A 27,865-nucleotide genomic window follows, 5' to 3' on the forward strand; every position below is an offset into this window, starting at 1 on the left:
ATGGCGACCAGGGGAGCCGACCTGCCTCCGGCGTCGTGCGAGGCGCCCCCGCCGCCGCCGCCGCTGCTGACCATCCTCCACTTCAACGATGTCTACGAGGTCCAGTCGCGTTCGGAGGAACCCGTGGGAGGCGCGGCGAGGTGACGATCCCACTTCTTGCGCGAATTGCCGCGTACAGGTTTCGAAAGGGAGCCATTTTTTTTCCCTGGAAATAAAAGGACCCCAAATGGGGAGTGAGAGGGAGGGAAGGAGGGGAGGGAGGGAGGGGAGAGTGAGAGGGCGGGAAGGAGGGGAGGGAGGGGGGGAGTGAGAGGGCGGGAAGGAGGGGAGGGAGGGGAGGAGTGAGAGGGAGGGAAGGAGGGGAGGGAGAGAGGGAGGGGAGGAGGGAGGGAGAGAGAGAGAGGGAGGGGGGAGTGGGAGGGATGGAGGGAGAGAGGAGAGGAGGGAAGGCGCCACCTTCTCTCCCAGGGTCTGACAGGCCGCGCGGATTTCACTCCCGAGTTTAATAACTTGCCCTCCTGCACCTGGAGTCGTCGAGAAGAAAACCCATCCGGGCCATCGGTACTTAACTGCAGGCCCATAAATAACAAATAATAATAATAATAATAATAATCCACGCAGTTAATATAGCACCTTATCACATCGTTGAGAATGTCTTGACGCGCCTCACGGAAATGATACTGTAAAGTGAATTGACTGTGTTTTGTTGGCGAAAAGCGGCAGCTCACTACGCACATCGGTGTCTCACAAACACAATTTAGGACACGATATAACTATCGTAAGGATACCACCTCCCGTAGATGCACTTACTTACTTGCTGGTGTCACATTAATGACCGCAAGTTACATTAATGCAGCCTCAAGGGGACCTTATGGAGGAACATAAGAATTTTGATGAGATTGAGAAAGTAAACCGAAACCGATACTTGCAGATGCACTGAGAAAACATAGCACAGGCTTCAGGTTCGCAAAAGGCAATTTCAGGTCAGACTTCAGGAAGTATTTTATTTACCTAGTAGGTAATTAATGACTGAATCAGGTCACAGGGAAGGAGAGAGAAGATTAGACTCATTTTAGACACAGTTTGATGGTTGGATGGGTATTCTGGAAGGATGAGATCAAATTGGTTGAAGGATCTTCATCTCTTGTGACAACAAAGGATATCATAGAGGAAGCATTTCCTTAAATCACACTGTTAGTGTGCCGAAGTGACACTTAAGAGGAAGCGATGCCCTGTAAGGGAGCTGTCGCTTTACATTTGGAATTTTTTCCCCATGCACGTGAAGAACAATTTGTAGAGGAGTTGTTGGGAAACAACAGTTGAAACCAGATATGGTTGGAACCAAAATCATATTTACAAAATTGTCAACAACAACATGCAGCAATACCAATACAAGCGTATGTTTGCTACCTACTACTTTTGGTACCTGCAGCACACCACATATATATAGGCCAATAGCTCCTTGTTTGCTGATGACAACTTACTTCTGAAGTAATTGGAAGATCCAACTGCAAAAAAGGTAACAAGTAAGTTAACCGCTGGGAAAATTCTATTTTTTTTCATTACAATTTACTATCAACAAAATGAGAAAAAAGTGGCATAAGACTATTTAATGTCTCAACATCTCCCGTTCAATCTTCCCTTCTTGCTTCAGCACTCCTCTGGCTGATGCTTTAATTTTTCTTTCCCAATCTGTGGCCCTGAGCACTCCCTATTTTATCTGTGTGAATGATTTATTCACTGCTTCCCTTTTCTTGCAACTTTGTTGTGTTCATTACCCTTAAAATCAAAAATAGATGTTTAAAGTTACCTTGGATTAAAGCTATTATGTTAAATGCGTGAGAGCTCTTTATATGAACGCTGGCCACAGCCAATGTCTTCAAAACTTGTTATTGTGTGTGGCATTCTTAGTGAAGGGCAGGACTTAGAAAAATAGAATCACTTGTTGATTCTAGGGAATATCAGGGTAAAGTCTTATGATGAGGTGGGGGGGAAGTCTTTAAGCAATAAGTAGAAACCTGGTTGTTAGTCGATTGGCGGATCAGTTTCCTGGGGTAATAATCCTTCAAATAATTTGGTCACTCAATCTACGGCCATTTGTGGGGCACTGCTGCGCGCAATTGGTTGCCACATTTCACCTGCAAAATGTACAGTCAATTTATATTACAGTATATCCTGTAAAACGCTTTGAGATATCTCACCAATGTGATAAGGTGCTATATCAAATGCAAGAATTAGTATTATTTTAGTTTCGGTCATTCACTTAATTGGCTATCTGACATTGTTTGCAAATTGGCTGGCGCATGAGCTTACAAAATACACTTTACTGTAAAATGTTCTGTGAAATGCTTTGAAACATTTCAATTATGTAATAAGGTACTAAATAACATGTAATAATTACTATTCATTATGTTATGGTGGATGTCGATTTGGAATAAAATTAATTAAGGTCATAATTAAATTAACAGTATGAGATATATGATCTTGATGATGAATGTAGCCTAAATATGAACAGACCCAAAACATGCAAACCATTGAAAACAGATGGGAGAAGTTTCTATTATTACTGAAATTCAACATGCAGAATAATTATTTGAACTTTTATTAACTTTTACTTTTTTGGAATTGTATTTTTTTTAGTTTTATGGTTCTTGCTTGCAAGCTTTGATTTTTGTGTAGTTTGTTTTACTCTTCTAAACTTTGAATAGGAATAGGAAATGGACACGGTACTGTCCTCTTTTATAGGTAATAAAGGAAAATTCTTAAGTTTATTATTGCTGTTTAATTTTGAGAATATGTTTTAAATGTAGTAAAATAATGTATTGATGGTGTGCATTGTGTTACTTTCATAAACTGAGCAAACTTTTTTTTAAAAAACAGATTTGCTACAGCTTTACGACAATTTAATCAACAGGATCCCCTGATTCTTTTTAGTGGTGACTGTTTAAACCCCTCACTGTTAAGCACAACAACAAAAGGACAACACATGATACCAATTCTTAATGCTTTTGGAGTACAGTGTGCAGTATTTGGTGAGTAAATATTGAACAACTTATTTAACTTTATGACTCTAGTAGAAAACTAGAAGCTATTTATGAATCCCACAAGATCCACCAATGGTCTATTTTCTTACTGTATGATACCAAAAGCACCTGATAGAAATAGATCAGGCCTTGGCTGTAGATTTAGTTCAGTGGGCACAGGAAAATAATGAATTTGAGTGAGTACCGCTGCCTTCTTACCTGACTTTGGTCATGGATTCAATACTTTGTGATTAAAGAGGTCAGCATCAGAAAAATTGGGTCCAAGTAGTGGATGACAGAATCAGCATGGCACATCAATTGGTACATCTTCCCTCTGCCTAGATGTCATTTTGTTTGGATGTCATGGATTGTTGCATGAATCCATGAGTTGGCTCTTAGCACAAGCTCACTTATCCTAAACAACTCAGCCACGTGAGCCACCAGATGGTTTGACTTCATAATTGGAAGATCCTGCTGGAACACTCTTCCTCAATCCTTGGCCACTGTCTCCTCTTTCTCAAGTCCAACCTGAAAACCTTCCTCTTTAACCATGCTTACGGCCACCTTTCCCCCCCGCCTCGGAGTCAGGCTCCGCCACTGTTAACTGCTCTTGAGACGCCACCCTGCACGGAGGGCGCTATTTAAGTGCAAGTTGTTGTGGTTGTTGAAGTTTGGCCAAGATGTCTTACAAACTTGGGTTATCTGCAAGTCAATCATGTCACAATTGCTGAGAAACTGACAAAATTCATATTTTTTCTTAAGGAGTGTGGAAATGACTTTTCTTGGAAACTGTTTCTGTTCAAAAATTTTTCTTTTTCCTTAATTCCATGGATGGAATCTTATATTTAATTGTGCACAAATTGATACAGTTGCTCTTCAAACCTCTTGCTTTGTGTGATCTTAAAGCTTCTCTCATGGAAATACTTCCTATTATAGCTTTGCATTCAGCAAGGAGTCTTCATGAAATGTAGCTACTTGCCTTCAATCAGCTTGATTGGATGGTAGTTCATCAAAATCCCTGTTTGTACACAACACTTTTACCAAAAGTTGGTTATTCTATCATTTATCCACCTCCATGAAATGTCATTATTTAAATATGTAGATGTGTGGAAGCCATTAGCATTCCGTTACTGCCTCACTTATGGTTGTGCCAATGCTTTATAAAGTATTGGAGTCATAATAAGCTCATCATGAGGAATTTCAACACCCTAAAGGTTAAGTGGATAGATTAGTGACAACTGGGAGGAGGTTTGAAAATACATTTTCACTGAGGCAATCATTGATTGCTACTTGACACAATGTGTGAAGCAGGCAACTGGAGCAGCAGCTGTACTAGATTTAGCATTTAGTAATGCACAGGGTTGATTAATGACCTGGAAGTTCAGAAGCACCTGGGATCTAGTGGTTGTTGTATCATTATAGATTAGGTAAATCAACAACAATATTACGGTGCATGGATTTTAATAGAGAAAATTTGGAGCTATGAGAATAATAATAATATCTGCATTTGATATCGTGCCTTATCATGTCATTAAGATGTCTCAAAGTGCTTTACAGAATATATTGTAAATTGGATTGACTGTATTTTGTGGGTGAAACGCAGCAGCCAATTACACACAGCAATTTCCCATGAACAATCGTGGATTGAGTGACCAAATTGTTTTGGGGGAGGGATTATTATCCCTGGAAAGCAATCCGCCAATTAACTAACAATTGGTGCCTACTTACTGCTGGAATAATCTTACATATTGGATTGATACAAAAACAGTTGAGATTAGTTAATAAAAATGGCAAAGGTATGAATGCAAATGAAAGATAAATTGCATGTGATGGCAAGAAAGACCCTAAAGAGTTTTCAGGTTATATAAATACTGTAGTAGAATGTGAGTGTTAAAGCACACAGATCTATGAGGAATCAATTAAGTAAAATTTGTATATGACTTATGCCGATTTAGTGATTGGATTTAGCCTCTGTTTACCTAGCAGTAAGTAGGAACCCGGTTGTTAGTTAATTGTCATATCACTTTTCCAGGGGTGATAATCCCTTCAAAAAAATAAATAATTAAAAACAATAACAATAATTTGGTCACTCAATCCATGAATGTGCAGTTGGCTGCCATGTTTCACCCACAAAATATACAGTCATTACACTTTCCAATATAAATATAGTTGGGACGTCCTTCCGACGTGAAAGGCACTATACAAATGTAATCTTGTTGTTGTTATAACCTGTGAAGCACTTTGAGACATCTCAAAAACGTGATAAGGTGCTATATCAAATGCAATGGATTTGATTTTTGATTTTCGTATCCTAATACAGAAAGTGTGAATAAGGAAACTAGTGTATATGAAAGTTAGTTCTACATATGTTGTGCAAAATTCTAAAGGTTTAAATGATTACAAGACACCTAGGCCTGATGTTCAAACAATAACAACAAGGAGATTAGTGCTTCACTGGATATTACTTTAGGAGATCAATTTGCAGTACATTAGATTAGTAATGGGAGAGCAGAAAATATTATTCCAATTTTAAAGATGGAGTAAAGTACAGATTTGGAAATTGCATTAATTAGAACATTAACAATGCTGAAGGAATAAATGGAATAATTTGAGATCATAAATGGGATGTAATCAGAGATCATCTGAAGACAATTGATGTAAGGAACAGTTGGCATGGTTTTGAAGCAATTGTTGATGTCTGACAGACTTACTGGAATTTTACGAGGCAGTAATTTAAGATAATGGATGAAGGCTATTCAACTGATGGTTTAATTGGATTCTCAGAAGCAATTTGACAAATGTCTTCAAGTAAGGAAGGGTTAAGATTCACAGAATATATATCAGATTATTCAGATTGATTGAAAAGTAGTGCAGCAATGGGAGACAAGGATGGACTTCTGTAAGGTTATGTTCTGGGTGGCCTTTATTTTTACTCTTTAATTGTCAGTTGTTTGGCAGAGGATGCCTATGGAAAGTATTCTAGCATTTGCTGATGGTAAAGAGTTTTTTTGGCAAAATGGCAAGTAAAAGAGAGGTTAAGATTCATAAGTGGATGAGCTGAGATATGGTAGATAGTTTCTAATGTGGATAAATGAAAACTAATGCACATAGAAAGAGGAAATGGTAAAAAAAACAAGGATATCTACCAGGATGTTATTATTGAAACCTTGATGGCATATAATAAATGTGAAATGGTTGTCAACAGGCAAATGGATCAATTAGTGTGATGATTTGTACTATAAATCAGAATGTGAATGTTAATCGGTATATGTCAGGGTGATCCAATCTGTTGATTGCTGAAGGCCAGATATTAGATTTGAGAAACGTCTGCTGGACACATAAGCAATAATTTTGTGTTTCCCTTCCTGAATGTAACCTGTAAGAATCACATAGAAATCCTTTGGTTTAAATTGTGTAATGGTATACTTAATTTCACTATATTTTAGTTGCAATGCAAACTTTAAGCAATGTAAAAATTCATACAAATTTTAAAGCAATGTTGCACATAGTGAGAAAACAATGAGAGTGAAAGAATTAAGTGAATTAAAATGCACATAATTTAATATCCATAAAAATTAACAAAATAATGATAATCTTAAACCGAAACAATATATGCATGAAGTTAATTTTTATTTTTTAAAATCAAAACACAAGATATCAACTCAGTTATGGGAGGGGTGAGAGGAGTTGAATGGGAGAGAGGAAAGAAGAGCCAATTTTTAGCTAGTCATTCGTGGATTCTGCTTTTATAATAATCCTTGGTTTTGATATCATTTTATTATGACATTAAGATGTCCCAAAGCACTTCATAGGGTTTTACTGTGAAATGTAGTTAATGAGCTGAACAACCTAATTTTTGCTCTTAGCAAAGCCATTAACAAACAATGTCTGAATAATTAATTTCATTCATCACTGCTACCGTCTTGCAGTGAGGAAGCCTTTTGGCTCAGTGATGGACCCTTGTACAAGGTTTACTGCTGCCTCTTGAGCACCTTTTAATTGTATGTTTCTGTTGATCGGCTGCAGTTCTTATACCTTAATAATAATAATTCTTGCATTTGATATAGCGCTTTTCACGTCTTCTAGACGTCCCAAAGCGCTTCACAGAATATACTGTAAAGTGAATTGACTGCATATTTGTGGGCGAACGCGGCAGCCAATTGCGCACAGCACTGTCCCACAAACAGTCGTGGATTGAAAATGACCAATTTATTATTGTTTTTTTTTTGGAGGGATTATTATGCAGTTCTCATACCTTCATCAAACAGTATTGCTCGGACTTGACAGCATGGATGATGTTGCCTTTGTTATGTCAGTTTTGACAGCTGAGGTCTTATAGACCCACAAGAAGCAAAGTTCTCATATTAAATGTCACCACTTTAGAGGATATCTTTGAAACACCCCTCGTCATCCTATCATTTACCCAGGTTTTTGGAATTGTGAGAATACATCTTTATTGTTTAAGGATAAAGTGAACTAACTTTTTAGATGTAATCTTTTGACAGTCCCTATTATGTGGAGATACTCAAGGGATCATTCACATGATTTTTATTTCTGACGTTTTGATTCTTAGCAGGACCTTAACCCAACAAATTGTTTTTTAAAAATACCGTATAAAGGTAAGTAATCTCTCCTGTAGAGCTTATTTTCTTCTGTAAATATTTAAAAGTACATTTTCAACTGAATTATGTGGATGGTCTATTGAATATCCAGCAGTATTCCCTATTCACTTTGCATGTGTCTTGATTTCCCATTGCTTGCAAACTTTGATATTAATGTAAAGATTACGGTATTTATTTCGGTGTTATTGATAGAAATACTGTGTTGATATACTTTCGAAAATTTCAGAGACAATTTTTTCAATTACAGGAAATCATGAATTTGACTTTGGAGTCGATCTGCTGGAAGAATCTGCATCGCAGATGAATTTCCCCTGGTTGCTCAGCAATGTATTTGACTTATTTACTTTGCGGCCATTAGGACATGGTTTGGAGAACAGGATAATTGAATGGAATGGTGTAAAAGTAGGCCTAATAGGCTTAGTGGAAGAAGAATGGCTTGATACCCTACCAACTGTTGATAAGTCAAATGTGAATTACATTGATTATGTTCGTGTTGCTGACCAACTTTCCAAAGAACTTCGAGTCAAAGGAGCAGAACTTGTGATTGCTTTGACGCACATGAAATGGAGTAATGATATAAGACTTGCAAAGCATTCCCAGGGTTTGGATTTGGTGCTTGGAGGTCACGATCATGACTATGGCATCAAAGAGGTTAATGGAATTCTTATTGTGAAAAGTGGATCAGATTTTAGAACTCTAACTAAAATTGACATTGCAAGAACTCCCGTAAACAGTTTCAAATACACAACACAGAAGATAGTTATTACAAAAGATTTGGAAGAAGATGATTTTGTGAAAAGCATTGTCGAAGAGTTTACCTTCAATCTTGAGGTACGTTAGTAACAATTTTAAGTATCAGTTGTATCCTTTCTTCACACTATCTTATCCTAATTTTTTTAGTTTATTATCCTTGCATTTGATATAGCGCTTTTCATGTCTTCTAGACGTCTCAAAGCGCTTCACAGAATATACAATAAAGTTAATTGACTGTATATTTGTGGGCAAAACAAGGCAGCCAATTACACACAGCAGTGTCCCACAAACAGTCATGGATTGAAGTGACCAATTTTTTTTTCTTGAGCGATTATATTATTAATAATATATTATTATTAGTAGTAGTAAAAACTCACATTAGAAATGTAACATCAAGTTATGATTTAGTGTTATAATGACACTTCTTGCTTTTTTGGATTAATTAAAAACATTATAGGTAAATAAATCTGTCATGGCACAGTAGCTCAAACCATCAGCAATTTATGCCACAAAATGAAAACATTACTGTTTTTAAAAATGTTTTAAATAAAATATGATTTGATACCTTTTTAACAACGTTAGAAACCTGGACACAGTTTGACAATGAGTACTTCTATAGTGCGCTTATATAATGGGAAGTCATATTAACCAGATAAGAACCTTTATATTTGATATTAAGCTTACCAGATCTCAATATCCCAATATGCTTTAAGGATTTTACTATAAAGTTCAGTGACTGTATTTGTAGGCAAATGTGCCAGGCACTGTTTCCAGAAACAGCCATGAAGTGAATGACAATTTTACTTGGAGGATGGCCAGGATATCAGAAGATGTCTATTTTCCTTCAAAAAGGAATTTGAATAAAATTGAAGGTTCAACCTTGCCTTGCTTCGTTTAAGTTCAAGCTCATTCCTAAGAGGTGCATCATAGTTTAGGATAAAGCGCACTTTACTGCCTCACCACCTTCAAAAACTCGCCTAAAGACACATCCTTTTCGACTGTGCTTTTAGCCACCTTTCTCCCTATCTCCTCAGCTCCTTCTCCTTGAGGGTAATGGAGGCAGATCATGAAGCAGGTCATTATCAATAGGCACTGTATTTTGTTGTAATTAATTGTGCCGCACAGAATCCATAGTAACCAAGTAAATAGTTCACTAAAATAAAATCTTTTGAGTATTCTTGCTGTAATGGAAAGGCAATTTAGGGTTCATATTCTATAAGGATTAGAATAAAGTGTAACAACTGCATAATTTATAGGCTAATACCTACAATTTGCCCACAACAATTTCTCACATACAGCCATGAGGTGAATGACCAATTCTAATATTTGGGGGATTATTGTCCACAACAACAGGACAAACTCCCTTCACTTTTTGAATAGTATCACTCAGTACTATTCAGTACCTCAGTTTCACTCACTCAGATAAGAGTCTTGGAGTACTGGAAAGTAGCTGGATTGGATACTGAGCAATGGGGAAGAGGGAGATAACCATAGACACAGTCGACAACATAGCACCACTCTCCAGCACCCATATAATTGTAGCATTGCAGTGATTATCTTTCATTTGGTTTGATTATTGCTTTGAAAATTTCACTTGAGCATTTAATTGTGAGCTCAGTTGACTCTTACATCATAATCGATGTATAGCCCAACTTGTCAGTTAAAATTAAGACCATTTGGAACTGGAATGAGAAATTAAGCTTGTTTTTTATCTTTAAATATACAGTAATACAAAGAAGGATTAACTGTCAAATAGTATTATTATCTTGTAATTAAGATTATTTATTAACAAATGATTGTCAATTAATTGAATGGTTCTTGAAACCACAAAGGATTTAATGAACTAATGGGAATGATCACTAACTTCAATGTGTTAATACCATGATATAATGAAAGAGAAAGATAGGAATGTATTTTTTTAATTATATTTGACAAATTTTGTATCCAATTTGAGAATTCCGAAAGATCCAAGTATTTTGTTACATTTTGTGCATATTATCCATTTGTGTTATGGAAGAACATATTTAGGGTGTGACTCATGTTATAAATCTGGATTTGTGACATACACTCTTGGGCTTGGCATCCATCTTGATTGGTATGCAGAGAGGCAAGTAGCCGTTGCACAAATTCTGCAATTCTAACCTGTTCTTTCAATGGGTACGGATGAGTGTCTGAGCCGAATGGTGGCAATATCCTTGGTGTTGAGACAGCTGTAATATGATATACTTGGAACAGAATGTTGGAATTGAGTCAACCTTCTTGGTGCTCGCAAGTCTAGTTCCTGAGCCAGGTGGGTTAACAGAACTCCAAGGCATTGCTGTTGGCAGAGCAGCCAACTCGGCTCATCATTCAAGGTTTAGAGGGACAGAATTCCAGACAATCAATGGGAATGGGGATTCTTCCAACTTGGCTCTTGATAGCCCTGCAAGCCAAAGTCCTAGTGAGTCAAGTGGTCAAGCAGAGAATAACTTACCTGAGTGTTCTCAATGACAAGCAATGCAGTTTTAATTGCTTCAATTCCACCAATACCCCAACCCACACTCTGGGGCTCGCAAGCCTTGGCTCTAGCCATTGTGCACCTAATATTCACTGTAATTAGGTAAGCAGGGTGTGTCCCTTCAAGGAGAAAGTGAAACTCCTTGCAAGGCACACAGAAATTTCTATGTGAGGATCGTATACATATGTGGAATTCTATGAAATTCTATCCAGTTTGGATGCTTTTACGTACTGTGATGGGGTTTTACATGTCGCACAACGAGCTGATCAAAACAATTTAAACATCTTAATTGATTATCTGATTCTGTCTATGGTTCATAGTGAAGTGCATTGGATCAAATGGGTAGATGACCCTTTTTCCTACAAACAGGTCATGCAGGAAAACTGCAATTACTGTTATCCAAAAAGATGCAAGTGGAACCCATTTATCTGGTGTTTTTATGGCATTTTTATGTTTTCTTATCTACTTTGGGTATATAGGATCATGTTGTTCATGCTGGTTATTTTTATTTTGGTTTTGAATAAAAAGAGATGTAAGTAATCCATAATTGAAGTTGTTGATAAAGTGGTCGGAAGATCCTTGAATACTATCTGCTACTGATGTAAAATATTCTTGGAAAAAATCTTAAGTAAAATTTCACTAAAGAGACTATTGAGTATACAACTGAAGAGTTGCTGCAAGTGGAACATATATTAAGTAAATTAACTTAGAGCCATTTCCATTGGGTTGTCTCAAACACCAACATAAATGTTTTTTCCTATTATTTGTTTATTTCATACTTTCTGTCAATAATAAACATTGAAGTAAACTTGTTTTCTTGAATAGTCCTTGACAATAAATAACATAAGGAACAATTGTCTAAACTTGCTACAAATAGACTTTTGTTTTATTTGTCCAGCACCAATTCGCAGAAGTGCTCTGTCAAATAGATGTAGAATTGGATGGACGCTTTACCACCGTGCGAAAATCAGAGAGCAGTTTAGGAAATCTCGTTACAAATGCCATGTTGGAAGCTACTCATGCTGATGTGGCATTGCTTAATTCAGGTATGTTCTAATTCATCTTGTTTGCAACACGCTCAATTCTAAAAATAAGTCACTCAAGGTAAGATTTACAGGGTTGTTAGAGTGGCGTTTCTTTTCCACTCTTCCCCATTATTATTCTGGCACTGCTTCACTCCTCAGGTCGCCAAAACCTTCATCCACGCATTAATCACATCTAAGCTTGACGACACCAACTCCCTGCTTGTCTGCCTTCCCAACTCTTCGCTCCACAAGTTGCAGATCATCCAGAACTCTGCAGCTCGTATCCTCTCCCGCACCAGGTTCCATGACCCCATCTCCCCCACCCTCACCACTGGTTCCCCATCCCCCAGAAGTTGGAGTTCAAAATCCTCGCCTTCACCTTCAAGGCCCTCCACAGCCTAGCTCCTTCTTACCTCTGCGACCTGCTGACTCCATTTCAACCTGTCCAGACCCTCTTGCTCAGCAGGCTGTGTCCTGCTCCACCATCGCTGGTTGGGCCTTCAGCATTTCTGCCCCACCCTTTGGAACACCATCCCACGTTCCCCTCGCCTCGCTCCCTCCCTTACCTCCTTCAAGGCGCATCTCAAAACTCTCCTCTTCGATCACAGCTTGAGCTACCCTCCCTACCCTCCACCTTCCCCAAACCCGACCCCCAGCTTGAACTGTCCAGCGCCTTGAGACATCCTCCCTATACGAAGGCGCTTTACAAATGTAATTTTGTTGTTGTTTGTATATGAAAGGCCACTGTGTAAGGTTATGGAGCTGTTTCATCTGTCTAAGGAGCGTGGGTAAGAACTGCAATCATTTTAAATTTTAAATCCCTGTTCATCACACACTGTCTATCAGGAATTAGACAAATTAATGACCCTCCTCACTATCATTAAGTACACCATGCTGATTTGTGTCCTGTAGCCATCTGATTTGTACTTTATTGTTGGACTTAATTTCTGTATTAAACTAAATCTAAATTCAGAGTCTTAAGTGAATACTCACCCATTGGCAATATTCCGGCTGCAGTTGAATGAGGCTTTGCAGAAGTAATGCTCTTTTGATTCATTTTCACTATACTAAGTGTTATTGGATTCTGGTTACCCAAAATTTGTACCTTGCCAATTGAGCCCGAAATGGAAATTAAAAAATAGTTTCTTGGGCCCACGTGTGTAGACTCCCACTGGTCCAACTTTCCTAGTCTGCATCCCTGCATCATCATCTTGCTGGCATTCAGTGGCCAGGGATATCGACTTACACTTCTCAAACAAAAATGACTCACTTAGACAGTTATCCGCTACCTTCTGCTCATGGGATTCACGGTACCGACATTGTAATTACACTTAGACTGAAATTCCTCAGTGGACCATATCTCTACCCACCTCTCCCTGCAGTTGTTTCTCTAGGTAATAACACATTTTTTTTTGGTAAATATTATGAGTGGATTCAAAGTAAATCAGATTAGCTTGAGGGAGGAATTTATGCAACTGTAAGAAGAAAATGATTTGGAAATGAATCTAAACATTTTTAAATTCTTAGGTACACTACGCTCAGATCGGTTACACCCACCAGGTGATTTTACCATGCACGATCTTTTGTTAGTTCTACCTATTGTCGATCCACTTCTCGTGGTCCAGGTGACAACTCAACAGTTATTAGAAGCTTTAGAAAATGGAGTCAGCATGTATCCAGAACCTGATGGAAGGTAACACTTATTGAGTCTTTGTTCTAGATTTAGCCAGTGGAAAAAGTAATTTTAAAAAATGGTCCATCAAGTAGCTTATCTGAAAATCCCACATTAGAATAATCCCAAATTTGATCCACAGTCTGCATTGAATTAACTGTGCTAAGCCTGCACTCCAGGGACACTACAACCTAACTCAGTGCCCAAGTTAGTGAGGAGGAAATCAGCCAAGGTTTATGAGTATTACCTAAGACCACCTGTCAGACACTTACAAGTGTGGTCACAGATAAGGACGGTACTGGGCCCAGGTGAAGTGGTCCCATAGTTAAATAGCCTGCTGACCCTTACTTGTCCAGGTGAACACATAAATTGTGGTCATGTGGATAAGTGCCCCAGGTTTGTGAGAGAGAAATCAGCCATGGTTCCTACTCATGATTCTTATCCAGCAGCCCCTGTCTACTGTGATTGCTCATTGAAAGTTTCTGGTCAATAAAAATAAAAATAATCCTTGCATTTGATATAGCGCTTTTCACATCAGGAGGACGTCCCAAAGCGCTTCACAGAACACACTGTAAAGTGAATTGACTGTATATTTGTGGGCGAACGCGGCAGCCAATTGCGCACAGCAATGTCCCACAAACAGTCGTGGATTGAAAATGACCAATTTATTATTGTTTTGGGTTTTGGAGGGTTATTATTAGGCGCTTTGTGTGGAGTAAGGAAACTTGCCCAAGGTTTGGCCCTGACCTGCCTGGAATTGAACTCAGGTCTCTTGCTTGCAAAGCGAGTGCTCTAACCACTGAGCTACAGGGCTCCACAAATGTTAAGCTGCTGTGAAAGCTTATCAAATATTAGGTTGTATAACCTAACCCTAATTGTCATTTGTTTGTAAATTGAAAGAAATTATTCTAACCTTGACTAAATCTTTAAGGGGGGGAAATTCTGGTTGTGTTAAATTTGTGTATTTAGCATTTCCTGTGCTGCGTACACAGTCCAAAACACTGATTGTCCAGCTCCTTGGGCATCCTCCCAACGTGAAGGGCGCTATACAGATGTAGTTTTGTTATTGTGTGTGTAAACATTATCAATAATAAAGAAGATAAATAAGTGTACATCAACAATATCCTTTGCATGCCTGCCTCTGTCTCATTCCTTGTTTGAGGCACATTGATGGCTGGGAGAATTGAATTCCTTCATCTTCTTCCTTGTAACTATCACTGCTCCCTTTTCTTTTTAATTTCTTGGTTCCTCTGGCTACATGTCATTCCCTCTTGAATTTGCTGACAAATCCACCTTATTTGCCTCCTGAGTAGTTATTCCACATATTCAGCTTCTCTCTGTGTATTTAAATCAATAAAACTGAACTATATGTTCACTTTCCCTCTTTTGAACCCTTGTGCTAATTTATTTGACCAATATGCTATTGGAGTTTAGTTTATCTAACTTTTAGGATCTTGAGTACTTGAATAATATTTCCCCTGAGATGTTTCTTTATCTGTTCCTAGCCTCTAGCCTCTAATTATAACTCAGGAAATTATATTTTATGAGATATTTCTGTTAATTGAAACTTTTTTTGGCAAGGTATGAAAAAAAATCGTGAATAGTTTCTGATGTCAGTATTGGGGGAGGTTATACTGTTCATTTTAGTTTGCTAAATATAACAAATTTATCAATGTTTGTTTTACATTTGTTTTGTTTCCGCGTTTATAAATCACTGATAGAATTTTATATGTTTAATTTTAATTAGGTATTTACAAACACAGACAAATATGCTAAACATGGCAAGTGAGGCAGAATTGCCCAGTGCACATTGGCCACAAATCCCTTTGCAATTTATATAACTGTTTACCACCAATTTTTGTATGTGCCATTCAGTATTTAATGAGAATATGAAATGAAGACCCATATTAATTTAATCTCAAAATCTCTTAATCTGAGAAAACAAATGGGGGGGGGCGGGGTCATTGCTGTTCCAAAAGCAGACTGGAATCTGCACTGCTAAGTGTTTTCTTAATTTGTCACACAGTAAGCATTCTTAAGTGTTACAAAGCTGTTACTCAGTCCATCAACTTGTTGCCAGCTAATTAGGAATTATGAATATGTACGTACTTACTGACATCACTTAAGTATATATCAGTACTAGTCAATTATGTGTTGGCTGATTTCCATTCATTTCTGGATGGGTCGATGTGCGGTTTCAGAATGAAAATGTCCGTAATGTGCTGAGTGGTAATGCTGAATTGCTGCATTTCATTCCCTCTGTCCATTCTGGAAACTTTGTAGATTTAAGTAGAAAATATTTCTTCAAAGTTGATGTAATTTTGCTTACCATCATTTTTACATCCTCAAAGTCATTCTGGTTAGCAATGTTTGCATGCATAATAATACATTAATTGGAGAATCAAATAGCTGCTTTGGCCATCTAATAGTATTTCTCCTTGCAAATTTGTTTGCATTTTGTGGATTCTAACAAACCATTTTATTGATTAGAATTTAAGTATTATATGGGCAAATCAGCAAGCTGAAATATTGAGGCAATAAACTACTTTATTTAATACACGGGAAACCCCATTATAACAGCCTTCAATGGCATTTCTGCCCCACCCTTTGGAACACCATCCCACATTCCCCTCGCCTCCTTGTGTGCCGTGTCTCTTTTGCACATACGCAACCATACAGATTGAATAAATTAAATTTATAACATGCTTTATCTTGATATCATGTCAAACTTGTTTTATTTTCTTTAAATATCTAATCTGATATTAGTGATGTCAATTTAGTATGTACACACCATTGTTCTAGTCTATTAAAAATAGTTTGTTTATATTCAGATAGATTTGACTGGAACAATCCCATGTTATAGCTGTGATTATATGTCTTTCATAAGTGGGGTAAGTGGGGTCTTCTTCAAACTGAATTGACTCCAACGTGACATTCTTGGCAATGGAATGTCGGAATTGAACCTTCTGAGGCGATCTCAGTAGTCTGGTTCCTGAGCCTGGCGGTTTCTTACACCAAGGCATTGCTGATGACAGCCCAGCCAGACTAGCTCATCGGGCAGACTTGCAGGGGCAGACCAGTCACTGGGGGCAGGGATTCTTCCCACTCAGCTTCTGTTAACCCTTCAAGTTAAAGCCCTAACTGATAGGGTGGTCCTAGCTGGAGAAGCAGTGGAAAAGCTTGCAGACAGTGCTTTCAATAGCAAACTATGTGGTTTTAGCTGGCTAGATTCCAGCAAAACTAAATACATACTCTATGGTCCCCAAATCTTGGCTCTTGCCAGGCTATGCTTAATACTCTAAGGAATTCGGCAAACAGGATGCGTACCTACAGGGAGAGAGTGCACACTCCATTCCAGCACAAGGGAATTTCCATGTATGCAAGGAATGCTGTTTGGTTTGGATACTTTTAAGCGTGGTGATGGATTACATGTGTGTCAGAAACTCAGCTAATCAAAATAAAACATTTTGTATTCAAATATAAGAAGTTTTTCATAATTTATTACAATATCCACTTAGATGTTTAAAAGCGAATTCTGTTTGCAACTTTTAAAGGTTTCCTCAGGTGGCAGGATTAGAGTTTGGATTTGACCCAAGCGCACAACCAGGCCACAGGATTGTTGTAGACTCGGTGAAGATACAGGGACAGTACCCAGACTCGAATAGAATCTACTTACTTGCAATTAAAGAATATCTAGCAAAAGTAAGCTGCAATCATATACCATTTATTGTTCTAGAGAAAAGTCTAAATGTTGATTTGTGAGAAAATTATACGATTTGAACTTTAAGTATTAATGTATACTTCATGCTTAGATCTTTATTTGGGTTATAAAGCTAATAAATCTAAAAAAAAGTAAAACGAAACACAACTAACCATTCCTGAATTGGTCGTTTATTAATCTTGCAGATCTTGCCTTTCAGTCAGAAAGTTGTGAGCTGAAGCCCCATGTCAGGAGTTGAGTGCAGAGTCTAGATTGACCCTCTAGTGCAGTTGGAGATGTAGTCCTTCAGTTGAGACAGTAGACTGTCTGTCATTTATGTGATTTTATGTGGTTGTTAAATATCCAATGACACTATTCGACAAAATGACAATGCAGTTTCTCACCATGTTCCTGTCAACAATTCTCTGGAAACAATTTATTCACTTTTCTTGTGGGATGTTGCTGCTGTACTTAAATTGTCTGCAGTGTTCTCTGACAAAAATACAGTCATTTTACTTTGTGAAGTGCTTCGAGGTGTTCTGATGATGTGATAAAGAGCTTATCAAATGCAAGAGTGATTATTAGTAGTATTTTCTAGTATTCCTCTACCTCAGCCTTTAATATTTAAGATTTTTGTTAGAAATGGGTGGCGACTAGTGTATAGTTTCCAGATATCTTTCAGGTTTCTTTATGATAAAATTATGTTTTCTACTTTCTAGTTTGCTGGGATTTTCTCCCAAATCTAATAAGCTTTTAAATATATCAGTTGAGTCTTTTAATGTTTATCACAAAAGCAGTTGCTTCAAACAGCATAGTGTTATGTTTCTAATGCCTTTAAATCAGGGTACATCAGTAATCAAGATAGGATTATTCAACCACTGACTTTCCGCTATGGGTAATTCTGCATGATTCTGGACCATCATTACGATTATTGTGTCTGGATTTCTGCTTATTTGCAATTGCGCAACAAAAATCATAGCAGCATGAATGATGCTGACTGTCCCATGCATTTGAATTAATTGAATTACTAAAGATTTGGGAGTAATAAACTTAGAAATAAAAACAGATCATGTACTTGAGCTATGATGTTGCTATGGAGAGCTGATTTATTATTGCATAATAGCTTTTAAATATGAAAGGGTCTGATGTTGATGGTAACTAAACTGCTGTTTAAGGAATAATGACGTAATAGATATGTAGATGTTGTATGAAGCATTTCTAAACTCAGGATGTCAACAGGCATTCTAAAATTTTTCAGTTTTCAATGTTAATAATAATAACAATCCTTACATTTTTGATATAGTACCTTATCACGTCTTCTAGACATCTCAAAGTGCTTCTCAGAATATACTGTAAAGTGAATTGACTATATCTGGGCGAAATTCGACATCCAGTTGCGCACAGCAGTGTCCCACAAATAGTCGTGTCCCACAAACAATTACTATTTTTTTTGAGGCATTATTATCCCCGGAAAAGCGACCCACCAATCGACTAATAGCCAGGTTCCTTCTTACTGCTAGGTAAACAGAGGATTGTGGAATAAGGAAATTTGCTCAATGTTTCACCCTGCCAGGAATTGAACCCAGGTCTCTCACTTGCGAACCGAGTGCTCTAACCGCTGAGCTGCAGGACTCCAAATGACAAAGTATGTACAGCATAGAAACAGACCATGTAGTCCAACCAATCCATGCCGGTGTTTATACTCCACATGAATCTTCATCCATTTCTTATTCCCTCTCATACCCTTCTGTTCCTTTCTCCCTCATGTGAAGGTCTAGCTTTCTATTGAATGCATCTACAATATCTGATTCAACCACCACTTCACTATGTGAATGCTACAATCTCATTACCCTCTGCGGGTTATTTGCATGTTCCCTGTTTTTTTCATTGTTTGTAAGTAATGTAGGAGAGAACATTGGAGTCCTGTAGCGTATTGGTTAGTGAGCTCACCTCGCAAGCGAGAGGACCCGGGTTCAATTCCCGGGGGCCGAAACCTTACTCCACCCGCCTCTATTTCCCTCACAATAAGTAGGAACCCGGTTGTTAGTTGATTAGCAGGTCGATTTCCGGGGATAATAATCGCTTAAAAAAAATTGGGTCATTCATCCACACAATTGGCTGCTGAAGAGTCAATCCATGTTACAATATATTCTGAGAAGTGCTCTGATACATCTCAACGATGTATTAAGGCATGACATTGAATGCAAAGGTTATTATTACATCTCCTGGTGTAGCTTTTCAGCGGGTATCAAGATGTATGGACAGGTGAATAATATTAGTGATATAAATAACATTCAGAAGATCTGGACGATCCAATTTAATAGTTGGATGAACAAATTACATGGATTTTAATGTAGATAAATGTGAGATAATGTATAATTGAAAAGAAACCGTAAACAATAAATGGATGTTGATTAGCAGAGGTAGACGTATGTGCATGTGATTGATTATTGTTCCTTCATTGAAAGTCATTTGATAAATTCGTCATTCTACCTTATGAAAATCGTTGATCAGACCATATTTGGAATATAATATAGCACTTTGGCATTGAAATGGCATAGAAGCTACAGAGTTTCTGGAGGATTCAAACAAGAAAAATTCATCTTCCTTCCACACTGCGGGGAGTGGAGAACAGCTTTCGGGGGAAAGGAGAGAGCAAACTCCTGACAATGCAGTACAATTTGACAATATAAATCAGTGAAACATTTTTGGGGTTCATACTTTACATTGTAGTGACGTAATATTCCACAGTTTTCTTATTTACAATGAACAAACTTTGTTTTGTTTGTACAGGGAAAGGATGGTTATGTGATGCTCCGGAATTGTCATTGGCTGATTGATACAGAAACTGCCCCCAGTCTCTCCAGTGTTGTCATTAACCATTTTGAATCAGTAAAAATTGTTCAGGGGCTGAAGAAATGTAAATCAGGACATCGGATGAGTTTAATCAAGATCTCCAAATCTGCATCGGTCACAGGTATATATTTCACATGGAACTTTGTTAAATTTTATTTTGTCAAGTTAAAGTTGTTCTGCCTAAATGTAATTATGCCATTAATTTAATGATGAACCTGTGATTTACACACATAACCTGTGCAAAAGTGTTTGATATTGGCACAGTTGATAGACTTTGGGTCAGACATAAATTTGAGCCTCAGTTCAGGATTTGGGAGCTTATAATCTAAAGTAACAAACTAATAAAGTACCGGGGGAATACTACGTTATTGGAGGTGATGTCTTTCCGATGAGATGTTAAACTGAGGACCGATCTATCTGTTCAGGCAGACATTAAACACACAAAACTCCCTGCACTACTTTTATCATAATAATATATAATAATAATCCTCACCAACTCTAGATTTAACCTGATTAGAAATTCACTTTTTGATGAAACTTCTAAGTTGAGGAGTTTTGTACTAATTATTTATTATTAATAATAATACTTCAATTCTATATATTTTATGTCGTCGAAATGCCTCAAAACACTTCACAGGATATTACTGTAAAGTATAATGACTTTGCATTTGCAGTCAAACACAGCAGCTGGTTTGAACACAGTAATGTCCTACAAACACCTAAGAAGCAAGTAACCAATTTTATTTGGTGGAATTGTTGGCTTGGACACCAAGAGAAACCCCTTTGTCATTTCGAATAGTGTCAGAGAGGATAGGATGGTGGCCGAAGACACGGTCTAAGAAGAGGATCTGGAAGCGTGCCTTGAAGGAGGCAAGGGAGGGAGCGACGCGAAGGGAATCTGGGATGGAGTTCCAGAGGGTAGGGCAGAGAGGCTGAAGGTCCGACCACCAACGGTGGGGCAGGCCGGGCGGGGGACATGGAGCAGGCCGGAGCCAGCTGAGCGGAGGGAGCAGATAGGTTGATAAGGGGTTAGCAGATCAGAGACGTAAGAGGGGTAAGGCCGTGGATGGCCTTGAAGGTGAGGATGAGGATTTTGAACTTGAATGAATGTGTTTTAGTTAATATAAACAAAACGCAAAATACTGCAGATGCTGGAAATCTGAAACAAAAAGAAGTCACTGAGAACACTCAGCAGGTCAGCGAGTATCTATGGAGAAAGGAAAGTAAGTCAACCTTTCGGGTCCTTCGTCAGAACTGAAGAAGTTGATTTTGTTGAGTTCTGACGAAGGGTCGTGGATCCAAAACGTTTACTTACTTTCCTTTCTCCATAGATGCTGCCTGACTTGCTAAGTATTCCCAGCGACCTGAGGGGTGAGGTAGTGGCGGAGTCGGGCGCCACTATACGGCTGGTCCTATGGATAGTTCTCTATTGTAGAATGATATTCTGTCTACTTATTGAGTAGAGACATTTCAGGGCTTTTTTTCTTAAGATGATAATTAATTATAATTAATCACTAGATTTTGAACAGAAAACAGATGATACGCTTGCAGTTGCTGCTGTCCCTGATGTGGAAGGAAGAATATATCATGTAACTGAGGAAATGAAACAACATCTCAGTCAACTACGATCTGTGCGAGAACAAGGCCAAAGAACATTTCCATTGGGTTTATCAAATGCCGACGACTCCCTTGATTGTGATTTCAAGCAATAAGAATAGTTCTCAAAGCACTGTATTCTCAATTTGTTCACTTATGTACCAAAATTTAAAATATTCCTTTGTATTTTGTAAACTAATAAACTTCGTAAATGGTTCTTTTGTATATAAAACTAGCTGAAACATTTTTAAAAACCTAAAGGTTAAAAAAATGTTTGCCAGTTGGATGTTTTTNCTTCTTTTAGACTTAGCAAAAGTCTAATAAACACATTTTACTCTTTACCATTTTCCTTTGTGACAATTTCTCTCGTGTGTGGTGCATCTGAAAGCATTGCACCCTCATTTCTAGGTGTTTAAATTACTGTCTCTTCATCCATTGTAGATTCTGGGAGAAGCAGTATGTAATGGCAAAGTGCCTGATAACAGCATAATGGCTGATCACAACATTATCTGTTTAGAAGGGCTTGGCTCTTACTGAATCTAGTGACATCCTGTGTCACTTGTCTGTTGTCTACCTTCTTTGATATATCTGTGCACTTTTCAGAAAAGAGGTTTAGATGGAGAAGGCCCTTTAGTTTATTTGATCTCATCCTTCCAGAATAATTATTGTTTTTTTTAATTAACCCATTGTTTTACCTTAACTACCCTACCTTGTAAATTTGCTGCAGTCATTAATTACCCTCCAGGTAATTAACACTTTTTGGTACCTGCCTTGAAGTTGCCCTTTGCACTTTCAAACCAGTTCTCTTATTCTGCAGTCTTGGTTGCATCTGCAAGTACTGAGTTTACTTTCTCAATCCCATTTAAGATCTTGTATCTCTACAAGGTCTCTTCTGAAATGTATGTTTCAAGATTGAAGAAAACTAACTTGTCTAATCATTGCTATATGTAGTACCTTGAAGCATCTGTATTGAACTTCATTTGCCACATATCAGCCCATATGCATTCCTTATCAAGTTCTCTTTGTGTGCTCTTTGCTGCCCACTCTGGTTCCACAGTTCCCCTACCTCCTTTCCCCTTGACCTCAACTTGGTGCTATCTGCAAAATGAATTGTGTTACATTGGGTTTGTGAATCCAGGTCATTAATGGAAATAAGATGAACAGGTGGGTAACCTGCCTAAAAACCCCTCACATTTTGACCTAGTTCCCCTGACAACTATGCTTTGTTACTTTCAGCCAATTCCAAATCCATACAACTGGATTTCCCTTAATATTTACAGGCATAAGTTTGTGAAAGAGTCTTCCATGGGATACTTTGTCCAACACCTTTGCAATATGGCTTCCCACATGAAATTTGAAATTACACCTCAAAGAAACTGCGGTTGGTCAGACAAAATGTACCCTTAGCAAAATGTGGTAACTTTGTTTCTAATAATTTATTAAACATTTTTGTCTTGATTGATTCAAAATTATCTTAGCAAAAGGAAGCAATTTTTAATCTTTCAATCTTTTAGCCCTGGGATCATTCTGATGAATCTGCGCTGCATTTTCTCCAGAGCCCCCTCCAGAGCCAATATATCCTTCCTGAGGTGTGGTGCCCCAAATTGAATGCAGTACTCCAGATGGGGTCTGACCAAGGCTCTATACAGCTGAAGCATCATTTCCTCTCCTTTATATTCCAGCATCCTTGAGATAAAGGCCAACACTCCATTAACCTTTTTGATGACGTTTTGTAAGTGAATAATGTATGAGGGTATTTAACGTTCACATAGATTTCAGTAAATTAAGCATAGCGGTCAGAGTGGCAGATGAATTTTAATGTGGACATCTGCACCATAATGTGGAGACATTGTATAACAAAATATAAATGATGAACGACAGATGAGCTAGATATAAGTGAATTTGACATCTGCCTCAAGAACAAATTTTGTTATTTGTAATAGCATCTGCTGTGGTGTGTAAAATGAGTGGATTTTTGTGCAAAAAATTAATTACAAATAAGCAAACATGATCTTGCCCTTTTTTTTAGCAGCCTGGAGTGAAACAATTAAGTTTTCATTGAAATTACCAGAAATATTCAGTAATTGTTTTCTTGGCATAAAATATTTGTGGCTAGACTAAGACCTAAGTAATCAATGCTTTGTACTAAGTATCACAATACTTTATATTTAGTGAAACAAATGTAGTTCAGTCTAAGGACAGCCTACTTCCCCCCCACCGCCACCGCCCCCTCTAAGGATAGTCAGGAGTTGTTTGATATCCAACAAGTACAATAACAACAACTTGCATTTACATAATACCCTTCATGCTGGATGGCGCCTTGGAGTGCAGGTTTGAGCCTTCATTTTCAATCTATGACTCTTTGTGGGACATTGCTGTGCGCAATTGGCTGTCACGTTCGCCCACAAATATACAGTCAATTCACTTTACAGTGTGTTCTGTGAAGCGCTTTGTGACGCCCTCCCGACGTGAAAAGCGCTATATCAAATGCAAGGATTGAAAGAAATGCAAGGATTCATTATGTGGGTGCCAGATACCAAGAACTGCCTGCAGCATTTTCTGTTTTGATTTTAGCATTTCCATTTTTTTTTTTCTTTTTAGCGATTTTAATCGATTCTTTAATTACAAATTTGTTTGGAGATTAAAGTTTAAACATTTGGCAAAAACAATTTTAGTGTGCAAAGAAGCTAATCTGATATCAACATCAGGTAACATTCCTAGAATGAACATGATTCTCCCAATTGTCTCCTCTGATGTCCAAATTTCCACCTAGTATTAGACACATATAAAAAAAATCATGTAGCTTTAAAATTTAAGATTGCAAAGGATTCTGGAACATTCTGAAATTCAATCTAATTTGGAAACCTCTTTTCTGAAGTACTGTACTTAAAAATATGTCTTCTTTTACGATTAAATGGTCTAGGCCAATATTAGGTGCCTGGCTGACCAATAAAACAGAATAAAGCATAAAGGACTGAATATTCCAAACCCTCAGTGGAAAAGTGAAATAATTGTCAGTTATATACTCTCAGAATCAATCCCCTAAGGACCATCATAAAAACCCTTTAGCATCCTCATCTAATTAACTGTATCCAGTTTTTTTTTACCTGAATAAACATTTATTGTGTTATAAAACATTAGATTATCAAGACCTATTGGGTGTGATTTACATCCCACAAAGTGACATTGAGCGTGACTTCCTTGTGACTTTATCATTCAGAAATTATCTTATAAGCTCCCAATGGGATATAACTAAAATCCCAAAGGCCTTCATAATAGTATCATCTATTCACTGCTTCTTGGGGAAAATGTGTCAGAATGTGGATTTATTGGCAACACTTAACTCAGAATAAACAGGAAGCTATAGAAAGTAAATAATATCGTTTCTCTTGCTTCTCTTGATATCTCTGCTTCATCACGTTTACCAGCATATATAATTATGTAACAGACATGATCTTATTTAGAACTGGATAAGGTCAATAGGCCCAATAGGATATTTACTATCCTAAGAAACTTGCCTCTCACAATATCCCTCAAACCCTTTCCAGAAAGATATCTAGTTGCCTTTTGAACCCCTTTACTGTATACCGTCTACTTTAATGGTCCGCCTGTTAACTTTTTCAGGCACTTTACTAACCTTTGTGTAAAAATTGTGTTGTCTGGTTTCTGTTCTTATTCTTAACATATGTCCTCTGGTGCTTGAACCCTCATCACATTTACTTTCACAAGAATAATATTACAATGCTTTATACTTTTTTGATTATTGTGAACAAAAATGAAATTCTGTGGTTTGAACATTCAATAATAACGCTTTGCAGGATAATACTAAGCTCCACGACCCTATCACCCCCATCCTTGCCCAACTGCACTGGCTTTCCATCACAGAGATACAGTTCAAGATCCTGGTCCTCACCTTCAAAGCCTTCCACGGTCTTGCTCCCCACTACTTCTCCAACCTCCTAAACCCTACCACCCTGTTCGCTCCCTCCGCTCAGCGGGCTCTGGCCTGCTTCACGTCCCCCGCTTTGCTCGCCCCATTATCGGCAGCTGGGCCTTCCGTCACTCTGCCCCCAACCTCTGGAACTCCATTCCGCAGTCCCTCCGTCTCATTCCCTCCCTCGTCACCTTCAAGACCCTCCTCTTCGACCATGCTTTCGATCTCACAGCTTCGCCCCTGCCCTCCCCCTCCCCCACCCCAACCCTCAGCTCGGGTCCGTAACTCTGTCCAGCGCCTAAGGACTTCCTCCCGACATGAAAGGAGCTATACAAATGTAATTTTGTTGTTGTTGTCGATAGAAATTACACAAGTATCTTGAAAGACTTTTGAGAAATTAATTGCTTAAGAGGGTTCCACTAAAACCTAACAACGTTGTGCAATGAGCGAGAAGAGGCTGTTCTTCTCTTCTCTTCTTCTCTGGGATATAACTAAAATCCCAAAGGCCTTCATAATAGTATCATCTATTCACTGCAGATTGTTAATGACACTATTTTGCTGGGGTGCTGGCCTAGAATCGTCTGGTTAATTGATCATTATTATGATTATTATTCACCTTCTCAACATTTGTGGGACACTGCATTTGCTTACAATCACTACACTTTATAGAAAACTCTTTGAAATGCTTTTTGATGTGATAAATTGCTGTATCAAATGCAAGGATTGTTCGTATATTTTATCTCAAATCACTATGTAACTGTCCAACTCTGTGTGATCCCTTACCCAACCTTATTTATATTGCACCAAAAATGATTCATGATGCTCATCTATCATTGAAGAGTCCAAAAGAAAAAGCATGTTAATAAAATTTTCTCCCAAAATTGAGTTGGAGTCAAGTAAATATAACTGAGGAAGAATTTCAGGCAGTAGAGCATTATCAACCCATTTATAAACTATCCATCTAATTTCCCACAAGATTCAAAAATATAAATTAAGCTCTAATTATAGACGTAAAATCCTAAAGGGACATAGGATTTTTTAAGGGACATGAAAACTCCATTTGGCCTGACAATTGAGTTTCTTTCTATAATTGGTCTCATCTCTACCTTCTCACTATGTCCCTCAATCCCTTCTTACTCAAACAATGCATCTACCTGCTTGAACAATCCATATCAGTGATCTTCCCTGGTGATTTATTCCAAAAATCTATTATCCTATGCATAAAAATATTCCACCCTAGTTTCTTACCTATTCCTAATTTTCAATTTCTGTCCTGTGATATTTAAAAATCCTGACAGATAACCACAAGATATGAACCCTATTTGTGTAATAACAATGGGACAACTTATTTCCTGTTGGCGCCTTGGGACGTCCTCCCGACGTGAAAGGCGCTATACAAATGTAATCTTATTGTTTGGTAATCTATGACTTGGGTCTTGCTGAGATTTTAACCCACGTGAAGGGCGTAATATAAATGCAAACTGTTCTTGTTTATTAAGAAACAAGTAACAAGCTAATCAAACTGAGGAACATTGCTATCATCCGATTCAGTTCAATCTCTCCATTTTAGAAATTATTTCTTGATAATGTATTGGTTTCATAGATGGCTTCAGGCAACATCTGCTGCAGCTTTGGTAGTACTTTCCTTGAATTTTATGGAGCAAACAGAGTGCAATGCCGCTCAACTGGAATTGGAATTCATTCCTGTATTGGTAGTATCTTGCTAATTCTAAATCTAGGTGATTGATGGTACAGGAAGGATATAGCAGAATTGTTAATGGATACCTTGGAAATGGGATCCCGGTTTTGAATCTCCTACAATAGATGACAAATCCCTTCTTCAAACCTTTAATCCTCTGCTCTGTGAGCGCCTCATGCAACATTATAAAATTTAACATAATTTTACGAAATATATTTCTGTCTACTGAGCTAAACTGCTTTGCTAGTATGGAATTAATTGTGGTTGAAGAGCTCAGTTTGAGATCAATATTTCATCAGATCAGTTGAATTTCACCCAGTGTCTTTGAGACGAAAGACAGCAAATTAAGTGTGCAAGCAAGTGCTGTAGTGTATCAGCAACAAGTTATATAGTGCCCTTCACTTGGAATAACATCTTGGAGTGCTTCAAAGTGGTGAAATTAGAGGCTGGAGTGGAGGAATAGAGGCAGAGAGTTCCAAAGGGTGGGG

The 27,865-nt window shown here is 37.9% G+C and overlaps 1 protein-coding gene across 1 annotated transcript; it reads left to right on the forward strand.

The window, feature by feature from the left end:
- On the forward strand, positions 1-21,993 carry LOC103177797 (snake venom 5'-nucleotidase). Its single transcript, XM_042331783.1, has 8 exons — positions 1-140; positions 2,881-3,032; positions 7,893-8,476; positions 11,794-11,941; positions 13,448-13,613; positions 17,147-17,294; positions 20,086-20,269; positions 21,667-21,993. Exons 1-8 carry the CDS (start codon positions 1-3, stop codon positions 21,858-21,860), a joined length of 1,716 nt encoding a protein of 571 aa, XP_042187717.1. The 3' UTR covers positions 21,861-21,993.
- Positions 21,994-27,865: the final 5,872 nt, after the last annotated feature.

This window comes from Callorhinchus milii, unplaced genomic scaffold (genome assembly GCF_018977255.1).
Source record: "Callorhinchus milii isolate IMCB2004 unplaced genomic scaffold, IMCB_Cmil_1.0 Scaffold1, whole genome shotgun sequence".
Lineage (NCBI taxonomy): Eukaryota > Metazoa > Chordata > Chondrichthyes > Chimaeriformes > Callorhinchidae > Callorhinchus > Callorhinchus milii.